The 22,944-nt window shown below is 33.5% G+C and overlaps 1 protein-coding gene across 3 annotated transcripts; it reads left to right on the top strand.

The window, feature by feature from the left end:
* Positions 1–21,637: 21,637 nt before the first annotated feature.
* On the top strand, positions 21,638–22,375 carry LOC141662136 (actin-depolymerizing factor 1-like). Of its 3 annotated transcripts, none has more exons than XR_012550263.1 (4): positions 21,638–21,831; positions 21,932–22,017; positions 22,097–22,193; positions 22,284–22,375. XR_012550263.1 is itself a non-coding variant. In XM_074469185.1 (4 exons), the coding sequence occupies exons 1-4, from the start codon at positions 21,724–21,726 to the stop codon at positions 22,294–22,296; spliced, it is 300 nt and encodes a 99-aa protein (XP_074325286.1). In that variant the 5' UTR covers positions 21,638–21,723; the 3' UTR covers positions 22,297–22,375. The 3 variants fall into 3 exon arrangements, 1 of the variants encoding a protein (XP_074325286.1); XM_074469185.1 differs by having other exon boundaries at positions 22,101–22,193; XR_012550262.1 differs by having other exon boundaries at positions 21,638–22,017.
* Positions 22,376–22,944: the final 569 nt, after the last annotated feature.

The following is a 22,944-nucleotide window of genomic DNA, read 5'->3' as shown; positions in this document are numbered from 1 at the left end:
TCATAGACAAAACTCTCTTTTCTAAAAAACATAAGAATGATACTATATTAGTCCAAGTCTATGTGGATGATATAATATTTGGGTCTACTAATGATAATCTCTGTAAGAGATTTGCTAAGTTAATGCACAGCAAGTTTGAAATGAGCATGATGGGAGAGCTGAAGTTCTTTCTTGGATTACAAGTAAATCAAAGGTTAGATGGAACATTTATTTGTCAATCCAAGTATCTCAAGGAACTCCTCAAAAAGTACAATCTAGAGGATTCTGCATCAGCAAGGACTCCATCAACTACAGCTGTCAAGCTTGGACCATGTGAAAACTCCATTAAGGTAGATGTCACAAGCTACAGAGGTATGATTGGCTCGTTACTCTATCTTACTGCAAGTAGACCAGATATTATGTATGCTACATGTTTATGTGCAAGGTTCCAAGCGGATCCTAGAGATATTCATCTCGTTGCTGTTAAACGAATCTTAAGATATCTTAAGGGAACACCAAATCTAGGTATTTGGTACCCTAAAGAATTTGGTTTTAACCTTGTCGGATATACAGATTCAGATTACGCAGGAAGTGTTGTTGATAGGAAAAGCACCTCAGGAAGTTGTCAATTCCTAGGAAGCAGGCTAGTCTCATGGTACAGCAAGAAACAACAAACAGTTTCCAACTCAACGGCCGAGGCTGAATATATTGCTGCTGGAAGCTGCTGTGCTCAGATCTTGTGGATTAGGAACCAACTACGAGACTATGGCTCTGTATTGAACAAGATTCCTATTTTATGTGACAATACAAGTGCAATAGCCATCACCAACAACCCTGTGCAGCATTCGAGGACAAAGCACATTGACATCAGGTATCATTTTATTAGAGAGCACGTCATGAATGGTACTGTTGAACTATTTTTTGTTCCAACAGAAGAACAAATAGCAGATATTTTCACTAAACCACTTGACGAATCCACATTTACCAGATTAGTTGGTAAATTGGGCATGTTAAATAGTTTTAGTGATTAATTTAATTAATATCTGGAATCTGTTCTTGAATGAATTTACAAATGAATTTTTTCATGAATGAAAAATTCATTTGCAAATTTATTTTATCATTTTATCATATTTCTTGCTTATTTCTATGTAATATATATTATCTTATCTATGTTATTTACTCTACTTGTTAATTTAAAAATATCTCAGAATATTTTATTTCCTCTAAAAATATTTTTCTATGAATTTTATTTGCTAAAATTCAACAGAAATCTATTTTTGGAATAAAAATAATTAATTCTGAAATATTGTCTTTATTTTCTGTAAAAATTTTAAGTATTTATTCCAGTTTTACTATTTTGTAATAAAGTTTCAGTACATTAATAGTTGTCTGTACATATTCATTTTGTTTTTCTACTGCAAAGACAATCGGCAAGACAATTAAAATTGTCTTGCTGAAAATCATTTCAGTAAACATGAAAATATAAATCTGTTATGCTTATTTTATCTTATTCTAGAAAGACTATCGGCAAGACAATTGAAATTGTCTTGCTGAAAGTCATTTTAGTAAATAATGACTGCTTATTTTAAAATCAGATTAATTTTATAACTGGCAAGACAATCGGTATGACTATTGATTGTCATGCCAGTAATAAAATTAATATCAGAATTATTTTGTTTTATTTTGTACTGGTATGACAATCGGTATGACTATCAGATTGTCATACCAGTTATAATGTTAATACTCATTCAGTTATTTATTTTTTTATTTTATTTTATTTTTTTTTTGTATTTGTTTTATTTTCCTTCTTTTGCCTGGTATGACAATCGGTATGACAATCCCGGATTGTCATACCAGCTGTTATATAAGACTTTTGCTGTGTTGTGTTAAATCACTTTACACATAGCAGTTCATTTCTCAAAAATTTGAACAGTTTTTTACTCTCTTTTACTCTCTTCTCTCTCCTCGAACAAGAACAAAACCAAAAACCTGCTATTTCCTTGCTCGAGTTTTTACTCAGCACACTAAATCATCACTTTGTGATATATACATACAAGTATATACATAAAGAGGTGCTGCTGAAATTTTCTTAAAAATAAAAGTTATTATAAAAAACGCAAAAATCAAATTAAAATCAGTTTGCCCCTTCAAATTCCATTTTAATTTTAATTTCTTATTTGTGTCTTTTGGTGTGTCAAAACTGTGTGAGTGATTTAAGAATTTTAACGAGATACATTTCTGTCTAAATTTTTCGATTATAATTAATTTAATTCGAATTATTAATTTAATTTAATTAATTCGAATTTTCTTAATATTATTCTTAAAATTCTGAAAAGCTTGTGTCTTATTATTATTCTTTAAAAATGGCTCTCAATTTCCAAATTGTCGCGCATAATCAGGTTGGTTATTTTAATCCGGAAAAATGTGATGTTGAAAAATTTAGGCCTTGGATTAGATTTTTAAATGATCATTCGATTGTTAGCTCTGCTATTAAATCAAATGTAATTTTAAACGTCGATCTACTTAGACTGATTTGCACAACTTCTACTGTGGCCGATGATTCAAAATCTTTTTCATTCACCATCGCAAACACACAGTATGTAGTTGATGAAACAGTCGTCAATCGTGCTTTAAATTTTCCACTAGACAATTTCTGTAATTTACCCTCTGAAAATGATATCACAAATTTTTTCAATGCCATTCACTATCAGGGGGTGATCAATTTAACCAAACTTTCTAAATCAAATTTGGTGTCTGAATGGGATATATTCTTCGATACACTTTCCAAAGTGTTTGCCAACTGCACAAAATCTAATTTTCATAACATTACTTCCACCCTACAGTATATTGGTCTTGCGGTTGTTTTCAATCAAAGGATCAATTTTGGCAAACTACTTTTTCCCATTCTCTTGAGACGTCTAACTTCTGCTTTACGTGATCATTCTACAAATCGTAGGGTATCATGTTACTATGCTCGTTTTCTTATGCTTATTGCAGATCATCTACTCACCCCTGAACACAAAGCACTTTTTGCTAACTCTGCTGTAACCGTACCCCCACCAGTTAGCAAAAAGATTTACACTCGCCAAGACACAACCTTCAAATTTATGCAAGTACCAGTACTTGTATCTGCTTTCATGGCCAATTATATTCCCTTGCCTATTTTTAATCTTCCCGGCCATGAACAGCAACCTCAACCTCCAGTGGTTCAAGCCACCCAGGCTCTTCCATTACAGGTAGTAACTCCTCACTCTCACTCTCTTCCTACTTCTGTTAACAGACCCTCAGTGGTTGATAGGGCTGACCATGAAGTTGTAGAACCACAGCTTCAATCCCAGGTCATAGAGCCAAACACAGAGTCTCATTCTATCTCACCCTCTCCCCCACTGTCTAAAATGTTACCCAGAAGATTACTAGGAAGTAGTACAATGTTAAATATGAGTGAACTCTCAGCTCTGCCTCCTCCTAAGAAAAGAAAAACCTATTCTGAGGCATCTGAAAGCCCATCCTTGTCCTCCCAACAGGACATGGACTTTGAAATGGCCAATGAACAGTTTCTAGAGGCATTCTCTCAACAGGATGCATCTATTGAAATTCGCCATAGGGCCATGGCATCTTGTACTGAGTCAAGCACAATTCCATTACTCACAATGGAACCATACACTTCCCCAGATAATACTCAGGACACCCAGCGAGGAGTGCACGTAGAGTCGGTTACAGTGCCTGCCATAGTTACGGCAGAAGAGCAGTCACATGCTTCAGAGGGAAAATCTGACTCTCCGCCATCTTTAATAGAGTCATTTTCTCCCCTCCCAGATCCAACAACTCTGGCTCCCTTATGGGATTCTCCACTCGCAGATTTATCTGGAGAAAGTGGAGGGCAACTCGGTCAATCTATCCCTGAAGCAATTCAGACATCTATTCCAAAAGATTTGATAGCATTGACTGAGGATCGGGACTCGCGAATTCCCATTGCACCACCACTGACCTCTCTTGAAGAGGCTAGGGTGATTTTTAATGCAGGTACACAAGAACAGCAATTGGAAGACTCCTCACGAGCAATCATATTGAGAGAAACACATGCACGTGAGATGAGTGAACCAAATACGAGTGAACTTCAGGTGAGAGCACACACAGACACTGATACTGTCAACCTGTTAGCTCAGATTGCTGCCCTGAAAGAAGAACTTGCTAAAAGTCAAGCTGAAGCTCAAGCATTCAAAGCACAAGTGGTTGAACGGTCTTCTTCTTCCACCTCTGTCGACAATCAGCTTGCAATAATAAGGAATGACATCTCAGATTTAAAGACTGCTGTAATACCAAAGCTCAATTCTATTCAGGACACTCCAAATTTATCAGCTGATGACATATCCAACTTCTGCTCCCTACATACAAGAATGACTTCTCTTGAAGACCTCGTTGAGATGAATCATTCACTGGACAACTCAAGATTTCTAAAGATAGAGACGGGCATGGAACATCTAAATGAAGGCATGAAGCACTTATATTACATGATCAAGAATTCTCATTGCCCTAATGAAGAACAAAGAGCTTATTTTGAAGGACCGTCTGGTGGAGGATCAGGCTCTGGAAGTGGTGAAGGTTACAAAGGAAAGTCAGCAGAGGATCCCTCAACTAAGGGGGAGAAGAAAGGAGGGAGTAGTTCCAAAGGGAAAGAAAAAGATACTTCTGCTGGAGATAAAGGAAAGGCTGATGATGCCTACTACAGTGGAGAACAGGATGACTTCGATATTTTTGACATTCCCACTGAACCAGCTCAGGAAGATAAAGATGGGTTATTTGAAGCTGAAGAAGAAAGTGATTTTGAAGATTGGGAAGAAGAAGATACAGTGGATCCTAGGTTTGAGAAAGAATTTCAGAAAGAACAGTCAGAGATGCAAAGAAAAGAAGCTGAACTCAAGAATGTCTCACAGATCATTGATAGGAGAAAAGACATACAAAGAACAGAAACTCTTCAAAAGCAACGTCTTCATGACATTAAAGCTCAAGAAAGGAGAAGAGATGTCAGACTGAAGATTGGTGGAAAGTGGGATGAAGCTAGGAGAGTACTCGATATGCCTCAGCTATGCACTAACAATGATAGGCAGTTCTTACATCTTCTTGACAAGCTGGAAATCTCAAATCCTAACAATGACATGTACATGAATGCTATCAAGACTGAAGTCTCAAGGATCACAGCTGCTTTTGATAGATCCCTAAATGAGATGAGCATTTTTGTATATTGTCAGAGTGAAGGATCATTCAAGGTGTCACTTCATCTATTTGAGAATCGTTCGTTGTCAGAGATTTGGATTCTTTTGAACAAAGTGAAAAGAAGCTCAGAGTTGAATGAAGTTCTTCGGGAAAGGCTTAAAGAGTTTGCCAGCAGGGCTAGTCCTCAAGTGGTCAACAATCCTCATCAAGTGAGATTCTTTAAGTCTGATTGTCTTCAAATCTGTCAGCTCGATGTACAATCTCTTAAAGACTACTCAGCTAAGCATCTGGTCTGGATGGAACATCATTTGAGAACTGCTGGATATTCATCCATGTTGAAGACTCAAGCTGCTGACTTGATTCAAGCTTATTGTGAGAAGAATGTTAAAAGGTACAATCAACTCAAGAATAAGTTGAAGACAGTTGGAGTTCAACCAGTCAGACCTGCAAGCTTCACTTCAGAAAAGGATCGTGTTTTTGACAAGGAATTGCTTCAAGATTTAGAAGAAGGTGAAGTAAGAAGAGAAGACAACTAAAGTCAATTAGCTCAAAACTCAATGTAATATGATTAGAGCGTTATGAATCAAGATAGTCTAATGTAGTTATATGTTCAGGCTAGAGGAACATCTATCTTGTATTCACTTGTAAATTTCATTTGGAATCTGGAAAATGTTAAATATAATCCAGAACTTTTCTGCTATTTACTTTACATTACTGTTTATATCTTTTTCTTATTTGTTAGTTGAGTTATCCTCTAGGTATTTGTTGTTATTGTCTAACAAGCAAATAGGGGGAGATTGAAAGGCATATGTCATAGCCTACTCGTTTATTCGAGTATTTAACTCAACTCAAATAAGAATGTAATAAGTAAATAGTGGATCAAGCATCAGAGAGATCTCACAAAGTAACATCTGTCAAAGAATAAAGAAACATTGTTCATCTGCAGACTTGAAGATTCACTGGAAGAAGTTCAAGAATTTGATCATGCCTCAGTGATATAAATCAAGATCGTGGATTTAATCAAGTGACAGAGATCTCGTCAAGGTATCATTTATTACAAGGATTCAATCAGAACAACAAAGTCAAGACATGAAGAAACGTCACGAAAGTTAGTCACTCATGAACCAGACAGTACATCGAGTGTCAGCATTGAAGTGACGGAATTGATTCATAAATCTCAAAGACTTTCAGAAGAATGGTTGCTGCTCAGGGATAGTATTAATTCTCTATTAATTAATTAAGTCATATAATTTAATTAAGAGAATAAATTAAATCTGCAAGGATTAATTTATTGATTAATTGAATTAAATTGATTAATTAATTTAGAATTAATAATGAGGATTTTCAGAATTTTAATTGATTAAAATCTGTGATAATTCTAAAAAGACAACTGATTGAACTAGTATGACAATCGGTATGACAATTGATAGTCATACCGAATGTCTTGCTAATTCAGTTGATTGTATTGATAGAATTTTTAATTAGATTAAAATCAATTATGTATTCAGAAAAACAATTTCAATTGTACTACTATGACAATCGGTATGACAATTAATAGTCATACCGAAAGTCTTGCTAGTTCATTTTAATTGTCTTCCTAGCTCTAATAGATTGTCTCACCGAAAGTCTTTCAAGCTCTAAAAGATTGTCACACCAGTTCAACAACTTCGGCTGTGATTGATTAAAAGGAAGCAGAAGACAATATCAATATATCACTCAGCAAAAACAGAGCAGAAAAATACAGAACAAGAAAACACAGCAGAAAACAAAAGAAAATATTTCATCATTCATCTGCTTATTCAAGATCAAATATTCTAGTTTGTTAATGTTAAATCCAAACCACTAGAACTACTTATCTTGTTCTTGTATATCAATCTAGCGGATTAAAATCCCTAGAACTTAATCTCAAATCGCTTTTAGCATTTGATCTTTTAATTACAAAAATAGAAAAAGTTCATGTCGAATTTATTCTAAATTTGTAATAATTGATTTGAGATTAATCCCTTGTAACCGATACCGTAGTTGTAACACCTTTCAAGTTTAATAAAAGTTTTATTTAACTTGAATTTTGTTTCACAATTTTATTCCGCATTTTATTCGACGAAACGGTTTTGTTTGCATTCAACCCCCCTTCTACAAACAAATTGGGACCTAACACTTATACATACCAGACTTGCAATCCTGTGGTAGAAGTATATATGAAGAATTGATCTAAATTGTGTGTAAACAAATAATCATACAGTAAATGTCTATATCTTCATACAATAATTATGCTTCCTAGACATATTGCAAGAATACTGTACCTTTATCTTACCAAATTTTACTACCATAACAACAAGTACGACTTTGTCAGGTTTACTATGTCCAGTGAAAATGCACTTTCGTTGTAGTTGGAAGTGTATGTGAATTCTTGCCTTCCACCAGACATATAAGCAATTGTGCATATATGTCAAGCTTCTCCCTAAATCTTCACTTATGCGCAATTAGCGATAAAAAGGTTCACTTGCATAAAATCATACGAGAATAAGCTACCTCATTATCATACTTTTGAGTGGCACGGACTGGATATGTTTCATTCGAATTCATATGAGAACATGTTACTATGTCTACTGTCATTCACCCAGACTCATTATCTCTGGTCCTAATTTAAATCCACCACAATATTGAAGCACTAGAATTTTCATCAAACTCTAACCATGTAACTAAAAGCTAGTCTGCCGTAGATAAAGTAATATGGAAATAAATAAAGGCATAATAGATCAAATAATATAATATAGCTTCTATAATCTGGATTTGCATATCTATGAACTACAAAGATAAAGACATCTTTCCGTGAGCCTAATTTGCAGAATAAATTCCTAACATACCAAGCAGTCAATCACCAATTAAGCATGACAACCAAACAACTAGACTTATAACATAATTGCATGTGTTGCACTGATCCTGTTCTACAAATTTATTAATCCCTCTGCAAAGTTCTTTTGTTGCTCATAAAGTTCTAAAAATATTTCCTATGTATATCAAAAATATGACGGATCTTAATTATTTTTTTTCTGAAAAAGCATAACAAAATTTATTCTAACACTACCTTATTATTACAACAACAAGAAGAATGAAGATTATAGATTGAAAGTAAAACACCAACTCTTTTTAGTTCTGCTAAAGTATCTATACAATAACTCAAGTACGAAAATATTTATTAGTTATACGCTCAACTACATTTGAATTGGACTGCTAAAGTATCTATACAATAACTCCAGTACTTTGTTTTGATTTTGGATTTGGATTTAAATATCTGCCTTTTAAATAAAAAATAAAAACGAGAAACTCACATATATTTTTTGGCTTTTCTTGTCAATCCATATAACTTCTTCTTCATCAGCATCCTCATCATCCATGCCATTTTCTTCTAAAACGTCTATTGGATTCCTCTGTTTCTTCACACGCCTAGTATGCATATGTTAGAACAATTCATCGGCAGTGGGGTCTCGACCAAACTGAATCTTCTCTAAAAAAAGAATTACAAAAATTCAGACCACAAAAAGAGATAAGGCACATGATACATTGTAAAGCATACCAAACGAGCTGCAACTGTCGTATGAGAAGCGGAACCGCTTGTATGTGTTGAAGTCCGGTTATCAACCCCGCCACTACGCCTATTTTTTTCTGAATCAAAGACTTTGTTTAAAATTTTGGGGTGTTTCAAAAATTAGCCCATCTCAAATAGACGTTCTTGTCAATCCTATTATCCATTTTGTTGTACCGTTCCCAGTTAGACCGAGCTACACAAACAAGTTCAGAATACTTCCTCTTCGCATTTGTTAGCCATCCACCATAAATGATATCATCTGATTGGCTCCACACAAAGTATTTCTATAATTAAAAAAAAAGATAAACCAACTAGCATTATTATTTAAGATAAAATTCTTATTGATAATTAAAAAAATAAGATGTCCTGACTAGTTCTTTTTATTTACAAGATTCAATATACAAGGGATATAGTTACCTTAAATTCTTCAAAATAAAAGTTTTGAGTTTCCATTGAAACTGACTTCCAATTGTATCCCTTACGTTCAAGTCGCTCATACATGATTTTTTGAATCTTTGTAGAGCACTTATTTGAAGGTTCCAATCTTTAAAAAAATAAATGGGAATTTAGTGTCACTGCATGATATATAAAATCGGAAAATAAATAATAAAATAGATATGTTTAAGAACAAGAAACTTACGTTCCCTGGATAACTGCTACTCGTATCCTTCCATCCTTATGTTGAGAGCCAATATTAGAGTATAAATTATCATTAGTAGCTGTAGAGGAAACATTAAGTGTGCTTGGATGTGATGGACTCAGTGTTTGTTCAACTGGTTCTGATTGAGCACCACTTGTGTGTGGCCTTGATTGAGGTTCAGGTGTGTGTTGGCGTGATTGAGCAGTCAGTTGTAGCGATTCATTAGGTGTGGTTTGACCAGATTGTGATCTGCGTTGTCTTGAGTGTGTCGATGAGTTAAGTATCGGCTGAGATGTGCCTTGCTTTCGCATTTGATCTGACCTCGACTTAGATTGAGCATGAAAGTTTTGTCCGGTTTGAGCTTGAACGAGTTGTCCAATAACCTGTATAGAATGAGCAGGTACATCCGGTCCAGATTGAGTGAGAACACGGATGAATTCTTGTTCCAACATTATGTGTGGGATCAAACCATTGACACTTAAATAATAATGTTTTTTTCACTGGTCGGCGAGGATACTCAACAATTAAAATCTCTTCAACTATGCCAAAGTAATCATTAAATGACTCGCTATAATTTGATCCCTTGATACATACTCCACTATTGAACGTTGACCTATCAACCCCATATTCCCGCGTGTGAAATTTGTACCCATTATCATAGTAAATTGGTACAGATTTAACCGAACGAAGAGGTCCAAATGAAATATCACGAAGATATTCATTTGGTACCCGTGATGGATCTTGGGCCTGAAATTATTAGTAGAGATTATTAGAATACGTAAGAAACAGTGAATATTTATGTAATATCATTAACAAAAGTACCAAACAACTCATGTATTGTTTGAACCATGTCGTAAAGTCACTTTCTAAGGATTGATTAACTTCAACACTAGTTATATGTGGATGATGCTCCCGAAGTTGATTTATGAAAATCCTGATTATACAATAAGAAATTTATCAAAGAATAGTACTAATATTCACGGATAAGTAAGTATGTCATTATGACAAAAAAATCATACTCTGTATATGGTGCAACTTCTGGATAGTTAAACAAGATATAGTTATGAGCTACCATATATTCTCGTTTATCAAAATAACGAGTACTGACACTCCCATGTGAACGTCGGGGATGAGAAAATATAGAAATATTACCCCCAAAAGTCTCCTCACCTCCACTAGGATCATTTCGGGGAACTTTTCTATATTTTGTCTGAACATGTTGCTTGAAGTAGTGTGAGCAAAAAGTGGAAGCTTCCTCAACCAAAAATGCATTACAAATTGATCCTTCAACCCGAGCTTTATTTTTCACATTATTCTTCAAGTGACGTAAATATCTCTCGAAAGGATACATCCAACGATACTGTACGGGACCTGCAATGCGTGCTTCATATGGCAAGTGCACTAGAAGATGTTCCATAGAGTCGAACAATGATGGTGGAAATATCCGCTCTAACTTGCAAAGTATAACATGAATTTGTTCTTCAAGTCTACGCATATCACTAACCCTCAAAGTAGCTGAAGTGAGATCGTTGAAGAAAAGGCTTAATTCTGTCACAGCTTTCCAAACATTATTTGGAAGAAATTCTCGAAAAGCAATTGGGAGGAGTCGTTGCATAAAAAAATGACAATCATGACTTTTCATTCCAAATAATTTATATTTCTTCAAGTTGATGCAACGCGCCATGTTTGACATATGTCCATCTGGAAATTTTAGATCTTTCAGCCATTCTCACACTTTTGCTTTTTGCATTTTATCTAAACTATAGCATACTTTCAGATACTTTCTTATCACTTCATCAATTGCTAACTCAGGTCTCTGATAAATCATTGCAATGTCAGCTCTTGCCTTGGAGTTATCATTGGTTTTTCCTTCAATGGCCATGATAGTGTTGAAGATATTTTCAAAGACATTTTTCTCAACATGCATAACATCAATATTATGTCTAATAGATAATGTCCTCCAATATGGCAAATCCCAAAAGATGCTCCTTTTCTTCCATCCACAATTGTAAGCTTTAATGACTCTAGCATTATGCTCATTACCTCCCAATTCAGTAATTTTCATCAAACCAAGTGACTCAATTTCTTGAAATACATCTTCACCTGTTCGCACTGGAGGGGTAGATTCAGTCACTGTCTTTCCCTTTGTAAACCAATTCTTATTCTTTCGAAATGGATGATTGGTATGTAAATTTTTTTGATGATTATCAAACCATGTTGTCTTCCCACCGTGTGAAAGGTTATAAGCATCATGATCATGAGCACAATGAGGACAAGGTAAATGACCAGCAGTTTTCCATCCTGACAACATTGAATAAGCAGGGAAGTCACTGATAGTCCACATCAATGCAGCTCGCATACGGAAATTCTATTTCAATGAATTATATCCCAAGTCTCCACACCAACTTCCCATAACATTTTTAACTCAGCAATCAACGGTTGAAGGAAACATCTATCTTTTGTTTTGGATTTTTTTGGTCCAGGGACAAGTACAAAAAGAAATAAGTACTGTTCTTTTGAACACATCCATGGAGGCAAATTATACGGAGTCACTATAATTGGCCAAGAAGAATATTTTTCACCTGATTCATCACATGGTTGAAACCCATCAGTAGAAAGTCCCAATCTAACATTTCTCATCTCCGGGGAAAATGATGGATGTGCTCTATCAAATTGCTTCCACTCCTCTGAGTCTGAACAATGATGTATCACACCTTCTTCTTGATAATGTTCGGCATGCCATCTCATATGGCTAGCTGTCGTAGGTGAAGCATACAACCTTTGCAACCTCGGTGCCAATGGAAAATAGACCATACTTTTAAAAGGCACTTTCTTTTTCCCCTTCTTGGATCCTTTAGGTCTTGTTTTATATCTCGTATGTGAACAAAATTTACATGACTCCATGTTGATGTCTTCACCCCAATATATCATGCATCCATTAAAACAAAAATCGATCAGTTCGGAAGGAAGCCCCAACTCTTCCATGTACTTCTTTGTACTATAGATGCTATCAAGAAGTGTATTATCTTGAGGCAAGATGCCTTTTAAAAACTGTGATGTCTGATCATAACATGCCTCTGACCAATGATGGTCAGATTTCAACTCAACATCTGAGCCATGGTAGATAACTGAGAAGTTTCACAACCTTCATATAACTCCGTCTCGGATGATTTTAAAATATCATACAACTTCTGTGCTTCTGTATTTGGCATCTCGGGATCAAAACTTGGACCAACGGAATCCATCACCATGTTGTACATTAGGTTGTCATCATCTCTTCTACTTTGAAAATTAGAGTAATGTGTGGATGATTCTTCTCCACTTTGTCTAGAAACATATGGCTCTCCGGGTCGATCCCACAAGTAATAATCTCTTACAAACCCTTTTTTCAATAAGTGCAATTTTACTGTCTCCGCATTCCAAAATTTGCAATTCTCACATTTAAAACATGGACACTGAATATTTGTCCCATTCATAGACTCTTCTCGAGATATCACATATTGCATAAAGTTTTCCAACCCACTTATAAAAGCCGGAGTTAGGTAACCTCCACTGTCGATCCTTTAATACATCCAACCTCGATCCATATCCATATTTAATAAATTTTCTGTAACCTACAAAAAAAATATTCATAACTATAAAATATTCATAACTAGAAGTTAGTATATATACAAAAGGCCTTTACAAATTATATGATTGGGCTTACAGAGATATAATCAATCTATCCAACTAAACATAATTGGGCTTATACCAATCACAACCCATATATCCATTCAAAAATTGGTTTAGCAGGCCATGAAAACTGTAATTCTTTTAAAAAAACTTTGAACAGATTGTGGAGGCCATTAAGGCCAAAAGAAGCAGTAAATGTATTAATCGAGAGTTATATGACCAGCTTTTTAAAAAGTAAATGAGACCCAATTGACCACTAAAACCAACAAAATTACACAACTCTTGGAGACATAAAAGGACACTAATTTTCTTTTTTGCTAAGCACAAAATAATAGCGGATGAGAGACATTCACCCAATTTACTAATTAATTAAGAAGCTTTTAAACTCAAGAATATCATCAAAAAGTTAATTAAGCTATAAGTAATAGGATAGAGCGTGGGTCGGTTCGGCTTGGTTTTTTATTAAAACCGGAACCGCAACCATATATTTGCGCCTTTTAAAATTAAAAACCACAACGATGGTTCGGTTTTAAAAAACCCCGGTTCGATTTTTTTCGGTTCGGCTTCGGTTTCAAAACCGGAAGAAATAAATTTGGGGAAAAATATTACATGTTGAAAAGAAGAATGGATTCAATCTATTTGATTATTTTTTTAACTTTTGAATTATATGCACCGTGCTTCAGAGGTTAAATTATTTAAGACCATTTACATCTATTAAGACTGTTAGTTTATTGAAATGAAGAAATCACATGCTGATTGCTGTGAATCCTTTTTATGTTCCTGGCTTCCATTTCTAGTACTTTCTGTCCCAACAAATTATAAATAGTATATACAACATAATTGTTTGTCAAATGTATTTGCTTACTCTAGATATTATACCAGTGAAGAGAAGTACTAGTACAACAAATTTAATTATAACTTGTATACCTTATCCTTCGTCTGAAAAGGGTGACAAGGGTGTTAAAACATAATTTAAAAAAGATTTATACTTGCAAATACCCTGGACTAAACTGATATCATGGATCATGTGCTATAGGCTTAACAAAACACTTCATATTGCTAAATGGAAATACAGTAGTGAACTGTCATACCAAACCACAGAAAGTTGAGTAAGAGAGGAGTAAAATTCATTTTATATTTATTAATTTTATAAAATGTATACAAACTGCATATCATATATATATTATTATTTTTATAATAATTACCGGTTCAGTTCGATTTTTTCCGGTTTGGTTGGTACCTATAACCGGAACCGAACCATCTAAAATGGTTCGGTTTTTATATTTTCGGTTTCGGATTCGGATCGGTTTTATTCGGTTCGGATTTGATCGGTTTTTGTTATTTCGGTTCGGTTTCGGTTCTAATTCGGTTTTCTGCTCACCCCTAATAAATAATATGCAAAATAATAACATTAATATAAACAGATTTTGCAAGATAAAGTTAACTACGTACTTAAATAGGCTCAAAATATAGGTTATAACTATGAAAATAATTGAAGAAAAACTAACCTTGATATATCACAAATAAATCTTATGTCTTGATTTATGAGTTTTGTGAGAATGTCCAAGTAAACAAAGCTGAAGAAGAAAAATAGAAAATGAATGTGGAATGTATTTTGAATAAAAGATCTGGAAAGTAGGCGAGGACTGCATTTACTACCAGGTAGGTTGATATTAACACTTTACATTTACTAAGACAGCAACAACTATTATCATTTTAACCGATTTATTTTTATTACGAATTATCAATGGATTACTAACGAAGCAGAGTTCCAATTCATTCCTAATCCGTTACTAATCCGTTAGAAACTTTGTGATGGGAATCTGTTGCTAGTTCCATTGGTGGGTTTGCGCGGGCTCTTTTGGCGCCTATTTTGCCAACAAAATATTTCGTTGGTAAATGTTCTGTTAGCATTCCGTTAGGTATTGGTCACTATTTTTTTTACTTTCAATCAGTTTGAGTTCTGTTGGCAATATGTTAGTAAGTTACAACAGACTAATTTCCGTCATTAATTTCCGTTGGCATTTTTGGAAATTCTTGTAGTGATAGTCTCTGTGAAACCCATCAACAAATTATTTGGATGATCTCTCCTTCCCCTCTTCTCGTCTGCAGAAAATCCTGTATATATATCTCCACCTTCTCATATGTATATGCTCCACTTCAAAATCAATAAAATGTTTTATTGTTTCTACCACTTTGCATCCTCCTGCATATTTCCAAAGTAATGTCAAACCGCCACTTTGTCCTTGAGCTTCTACACAAAAATACTCAGCAAAATTTAGACTTTTACACAATTCCCTAATTTTATTTTCTTTAGCCAGAGTCTCAGATAAAAATACAATGTCGGGATTTTTTTGTTGGGTAATTTATTTTAAAAATTGAATTGTCTGTGGTTTACCTAACCCACGACAATTCCAAGCTAGCACACTCGTTGGCGCTAACACACTCGTTGGCTTAGGCGAGCCTTAAGTCCAGTACCCGCAAACATTAGTATTATCCTTCTCCTGATTTCTCTCAGTGTGTCGATCACCGTATGCACCACCATTATGGTTGCCTGAACTCTAAGTCTGACCTCCGTCATGTCCATTATGTAACCATTTTGCACCCATCACTACAAGAAATATTGAATCAGACAATGGTTTTACACCGTTGTCTAATGAATTTTTCGTTGTCTATCCGGGGGCGGTGTGTTTGGCATTCATACAATGGTTACACACCATTGTAACAAATACATCACACAACTGAATATAAAGCCTTTGTCTCATTTTATTCACACAACACATATGACCCTTTCTAATATTCTACAAACAACAGTTTTCTAGCCGTTGTAACAATTTAGAGGCACAATAGTTAAAAATTTACTCAACAGAGGTGATAAACTATTGTCTGTTATGCTTTGTTTCTAACATTGGTTTTTCTGCACCATTGTCTCAAATAAATAACACATTGGTACCGGAAAACCGTTGTCTAAGTTGCACAACAGTCCTTAAAACCCATTGTGTAAAACAATAGAAAACACACCAGTTTATTGTGACCTAAACAACACTTGTACCAATAGAAGTCACAAAATGAGGATGAATACAACCATTGTCTCATTGGAGCACAGGGGCACCATTTAGACAACATTTTCGAATAAGTTGAATCACCATTGTGTGAAACAGAATGATACAAGGCTTTTTAATCAACTACCAATTAACCGTTGTCTAATTTTTTGGGACAACAGTTTTTTTGGCCACCATTGTGTAACAGGTGTTGTCTGATTCAGTTTCTGGTGTAGTGCATATTCTGGTTTTTGGCATTCTTATTTGGAGCTCTGAGCCAAACTCATAAGCTCTCTCAATAGCCTTCTCTGGATTATCATATACTATCGAGCACTCCCTATCTGAATGTCCCAAGCATCCACAAACAAAACAAAATATATTAAGTCGCTCATATTTAAAATTGATCCAATTGTACCACATTCCCTTTTGAGTTTCATTCTACGCTTCAATGGAGCCTCAATATTCATGCTAACTCGAACACCTACATACTGTTTCCATAAGCCATTCATGCACTACAAGAAATTTGCAATCACACAACACCTATGAAACAACGGTCGACCAAAAAACCGTTGCCCCAAATTAGGAGACGACGGGGAATTTTTTTTCTGCGAATAACTGTTGTTAGACAACATGTAGAACAACGGTTATAGCAGTTTTTCGAAAGACTTGTCTCTGTGGCATCCTCTTATCGAGGTAGACAACAGTTCTTAAATTGCACTGTTGTCATAGATCTTTAACATAACAGTCCAAAACCGTTGTTAATAAGCTAACTTATTGTAATCTCAGACAATGGTTTTGGACTAATTTGAAAAAATAGTTGTTACAAAATATACATATAAACAACGGTTTACGGAGTCTGTTGTATAAAGGAGTCAACAGAGAAGCATCATACAACGGTTTTACAATTTTGACAGAATAACTGTCGTCTGTTTACAAGAAATCATGGCACCACCTGATTGGTGGAAAATATTTCACTTGGATCGCTGAGTTGGTGAAATGAGAGTCGTTGATTGATTTTACTTGGATTGCTTAGTTGGAAGAATGAGAACCGTCGATTGTGAGAATTTATCACACAACGGTATTTTGCAGAAACCGTTGTGTAAAATCTAAAATTCAGATTGGTTGATAATTAGCGAAATAATCTTTTAAAATGACATTTTAGACGATCAAACCTTACGGATGTTAACATATATTGATTTTAGCCATGTAAAAAAATAATAAAAAATTTCAAAATTTATCTTGCTTAACTTTATAAGGAAAATGAGGTAAAAGTACAACTTCCTAAAACAAGATTCGTTGCCGATTAACGAAATAAATTTTTCAAATGATTTTTTGGGCGATCCAACCGTACGGATCTTAACATATATTGATTTTAGCCACGTAAAAAAATAAAAATAAAATAAAATTTATCTTGCTTGAATTTTTAAGGAAAATGAGGTTAAAGTACAATTCTCTAAAACAAGATTCGTTGTTGATTAATGAAATAATTTTTGAAATAATTTTTTGGACGATCCAACCGTACGGATGTTAAAATATATTAATTTTAGCCATGTAAAAAAAATTTAAAAAATTTTAAAATTTATCTTGCTTGACTTTATAAGAAAAATAAGGTAAAAGTACAACTCCGTGAAATAAGATTCATTGCTGATTAAGGACATATTTTTTCAAAATATTTTTTGGACGATCCAACCATACGGATGTTAAAATATATTTATTTTAGCCATGTAAAAAAATAATAAAAAATTTCAAAATTTATCTTCCTTGAGTTTTAAAGGAAAATGAGGTAAAAGTACAACTCCCTAAAACAAGATTCGTTGCCGACTAACGAAATAATTTTTTGAAATGATTTTTTCGACGATCAAACCGTACGGATGTTAACATATATTGATTTTAGCCATGTAAAAAAATAATAAAAAAATTTAAATTTATCTTGTTTGTGTTTTTAAGGAAAATGAGGTAAAAGTACTACTCCCTAAAACAAGATTCGATGCCGATTAACGAAATAAATTTTTTGAATGATTTTTTGGATGATCCAACCGTACGGATGTTAAAATATATTGATTTTAGCCATGTAAAAAAATAATAAAAAATTTCAAAATTTATCTTCCTTGAGTTTTAAAGGAAATTGAGGTAAAAGTACAACTCCCTAAAACAAGATTCGTTGCCGATTAACGAAATGATTTTTTGAAATGATTTTTTGAAATGATTTTTTCGACGATCAAGCCGTACGGATGTTAACATATATTGATTTTAGCCATGTAAAAAAATAATAAAAATAAAATTTATCTTGTTTGTGTTTTTAAGGAAAATGAGGTAAAAGTACTACTCCCTAAAACAAGATTCGATGCCGATTAACGAAATAAATTTTTTGAATAATTTTTTGGACGATCCAACCGTACGGATGTTAAAATATATTAATTTTAGCCATGTAAAAAAATAATAAAAAATTTCAAAATTTATCTTCCTTGAGTTTTAAAGGAAAATGAGGTAAAAGTACAACTCCCTAAAACAAGATTCGTTGCCGATTAACGAAATGATTTTTTGAAATGATTTTTTCGACGATCAAACCGTACAGATGTTAACTTATATTGATTTTAGCCATGTAAAAAAATAATAAAAATAAAATTTATCTTGTTTGTGTTTTTAAGGAAAATGAGGTAAAAGTACTACTCCCTAAAACAAGATTCGATGCCGATTAACGAAATAAATATTTTGAATGATTTTTTGGACGATCCAACCGTACGGATGTTAAAATATATTGATTTTAGCCATGTAAAAAAATAATAAAAAATTTCAAAATTTATCTTCCTTGAATTTTAAAGGAAAATGAGGTAAAAGTATATTGATTTTAGCCATGTAAAAAAATAAAAAAAAATTTAAAATTTATCTTGTTTGTGTTTTTAAGGAAAATGAGGTAAAAGTAATACTCCCTAAAACAAGATTCGATGCCGATTAACGAAATAATTTTTTTGAATGATTTTTTGGACGATCCAACCGTACGGATGTTAAAATATATTGATTTTAGCCATGTAAAAAAATAATAAATAATTTCAAAATTTATCTTCCTTGAGTTTTAAAGGAAAATGAGGTAAAAGTACAACTTCTTAAAACAAGATTCGTTGCCGATTAACGAAATAAATTTTTCAAATGATTTTTTGGGCGATCCAACCTTACAGATCTTAACATATATTGATTTTAGCCACGTAGAAAAATAAATAAATAAAATTTATCTTGCTTGAGTTTTTAAGGAAAATGAGGTAGAAGTACAACTCCCTAAAACAAGATTCGTTGCTGATTATCGAAATAATTTTTGAAATGGTTTTTTGGACGATCCAAATGTTAAAATATATTTATTTTAGCCATGTAAAAAAATAATAAAAAATTTCAAAATTTATCTTCCTTGAGTTTTAAAGGAAAATTTATCCAACCGTACGGATGTTAAGATATATCAATTTTAGTCATATGAAAAAATTATTAAAAAATGAAAAATGATTTTTTCATTTTTCACACCATTTTTGGTTTTCCCCCTTTAATTTTCATTTCCCCCTTCCTTCTAATTTTCATTCCCCCCCCCTTACCTCCCCCTTCCCCTTTCTTTAGATCTGACCCCTCTTCTTCTCCTCTTTCTACTCTTCCATGTCTCTCCCACGACTTTTCTCTCTGTCCTCTCTCTACATGGTTTTGCCGTGGATTAAGTGTGTATTATGATGGGTTTAGATTTTTGAGTTTTCAAACCCTAACCATCTCCCTCTACAATGTTGAAGATATAATTGGAATGACAATTTTGACGAGACCAAAGATGAGAGTATCGATAGTGCTTGGAAGGTGAGGCAATTTGCATTGATATTTACTAGTAGGCTTACCCCTCTTCCTCTTCTGCTCAGACATGGCCAATCTTTTTACTCCTCCACAAAATCCAATCTTCATCGCCGGTCATTCAAGAAACTCTTCAGTTTCCTATCCAGGTTCATATTTTATGTTAATTATTGGATTTTTGATGTACCCTTTTGAATTCTTGATAAATCTTGCTGACCCCTATTTGTGATTTGTGTGATTTCAGAAAGTTAGTTGTGGTATTAGAGGAATTGGTATTGGCCATACAGTAAACATTGAATTTTGTTCTTCTTGTTCTTGCTGGTTAAATGGAAATTACTAATTTTAGCTGATTTTGCAGGTAATTTGGGCTTTAAAATGGGCATCTGAATGAATTGGTAAATATATATGCTTTATTTGGAGTTTTGTTCTGATTATTTATGGGTTTTGGTTTAACTAATTGGAGATTTTTAAAATTGATGGTCCTCTATTTTACACAAAAAACTCCTCTGTCTAAATTCCATAGTGTTCTTCAGCCATAATTTTGAGTAAATGACACTTATATATGTGTGTTAATTTTGTGGTTGTTAAACACAGGGAATGTGCTAAAGAACCGGTTAGGTTCCACTCAGGTGCAGCAGAGAATAAGCTGAAAGCTCATATACAAGAAGTACTCAAATGCTGAGGGAGGAGATGTTTCTCTTCTTCCACGGGCCACAGGTAGTAATAGATCAAATTAATTTATGACTTCCAGATGAAATTGGAGAGGGACACATTTTCTGGCTATTACAGATAATTCAATGGTACAACTTCATACTTTGAGTCCGACATATACTGTGATGATTATTTTCTGTGTGACCTTAATTTCCTTCTCCATTTCCAAGCTGAATAACTTGAAAATATGAAACATTTCAAATTGATCAGCTTCATACTTCTGCTAGTTTTTTTAAGAATACTAGCATATACTATTTGTGACTCTTACCTATTTTTCATACTTTCTTAATTCTTTTTCCACAAGTATTTTCGTTTGTAATCTAATATTTTCAGAGAAGCAAGCATGTTATTAACTTGATTGCAAATGATTCAGCAAAAACAATTTTCCTGTTATGAACGGCTTTTAGTATCTAGATTTCCTTGTCAGGCCACATAATTGAATTATATAGTAGATATATCTACACAGGTTTTGTAGATTTTATCTAGATAATGGACATATGTATGTTATTTTGCAAAAGTTGTTCTGCCTATGCTACATATACTAGGAATGTTATGTTTTTTTTTTAAAACCGACTGGATTCAGAACCGCCTTTTACAGATCTAGGGCTGTGGTCTTGAAGCAGTTATCTTTATTAGTTTTGTTCTTTTAATGCATTATACATAACTGCACTTCATTTTAATACTAAAGATGTATAATGTTTATGATCCAGTGGCTTGAATCAGAAGTGTTGCGGCTCACTCATCTTCATGATAGAGCAAGTGATTTAGGCAATAAGAAAAAATATCCTTTGCTGTTAATTTTATGTTTCGTTCTCTCTGGGTTTTTCTTCTTCTTTGAACATTGTAAACAATCATTATGGATAAGTTATATACACATGCTTATGGCAACACAGGTGATTTACCTTTTGATATAGTAGTATTTAATTCTTACTTCTGAAGATAATGATAGTGAAATTGACAGTAATAAACAAGGTTTGCTTCTCACCTATCTTTCTATAATATAAACACTATTATTCAATAATCTTTTTATAATTACAAAAAAGTCTTTTGTTTGTTCAGAAATGTGTATGAGGGATAAAGGCTCTGGCTTTAGCAGGAGAGGAAGGGAGCCAATATCTCCAGGAAGTAATGATGTAAATGATTCCTGGAGTGGTGACAGGAATATACTAGTAAGAATGGAGAAATTGATACTAATTTACTAGACTAATATATGTATGCTCTGTTTATATTATAAAGAATTAGCATTTTATCAATGATCATCAACAATAGGTATTGTCAAAGGTGGGTTCTACTTTAGGGATAGTAGAACATGGCGTTGAGTGCCGTATTTACCTTCATATGTACCTTTTCGGCAGGTAATTGCTCTGTGAACTCGTGTTATACTTTTCTTGCATTGAGTACATGAGATTTTACATTCAATATATGTTTATGAAGCTAGCCTTCCTGAAGATGAGTGTCATTATGCGATTTATGACTATGATTTTGTGACCGTAGAGAATTGGCAGAAGAGCAGAATTTTCTTCATTGAATGGTAAGTACAAAATGCAAGGTCTTAAATTTGCTTTATTTGCATTCCATTTCGTTAAGTTCATTTATTTATGATCTGTATATGGTTGTAAAGGTGTCCAAGGTAAGGAGCAAAATGATTTACGCAAGCTATAAAGACAGATTTAAGAGGGAATTCGACGGCATCCAGCTTGACTTGCAAGCCACTGATCCAACAGAAATGGGACTTGATGTTTTCAATAGCCAAGCTGATTAAAATGTGTACATTAATGAGCATTAGTAGAAATAGATTTTAAGTTATAATTGTAATTCTTGTAGAGAACCATTGTATTGTAAATTTAATTTCAATTGTGAAATAATAATTGAATTATTATAATACCATTTTATTTGAAAACTGGTTTAATTTAAATAATGAGATTAATTTTATAAACAGTTGTGTGAAAGCCACATTAAAAATGATAAAAACCGTTGTATGTCTCAGTGCACATAGTTTTTTTTAAAAACTGTTATCTTTTGATATTATTTGCAATGGTTTAAATCTTTTACATCATTGCGTAAAGTTGTTGTGAGCATAGCTAAAACACAATACCCAAAAAATAAAAAACCGTTGCGTAAAGTATCTCATACATTTATTTCTTAATAAAAACCATTGTGTAACTAGATTAAATAAATACATAAACTGTTGTAGGAGTCAATTCTCATAACACTATTTTTAACTATTGTGCCTGTAAATTGTTACAACGGCTAAAAAACTGTTGTTTGTAGAATATTATAAA

This window comes from Apium graveolens, chromosome 5, assembly GCF_009905375.1.
Source record: "Apium graveolens cultivar Ventura chromosome 5, ASM990537v1, whole genome shotgun sequence".
Classification (NCBI taxonomy): domain Eukaryota; kingdom Viridiplantae; phylum Streptophyta; class Magnoliopsida; order Apiales; family Apiaceae; genus Apium; species Apium graveolens.
This window is presented reverse-complemented; position numbering and strand designations above follow the sequence as displayed.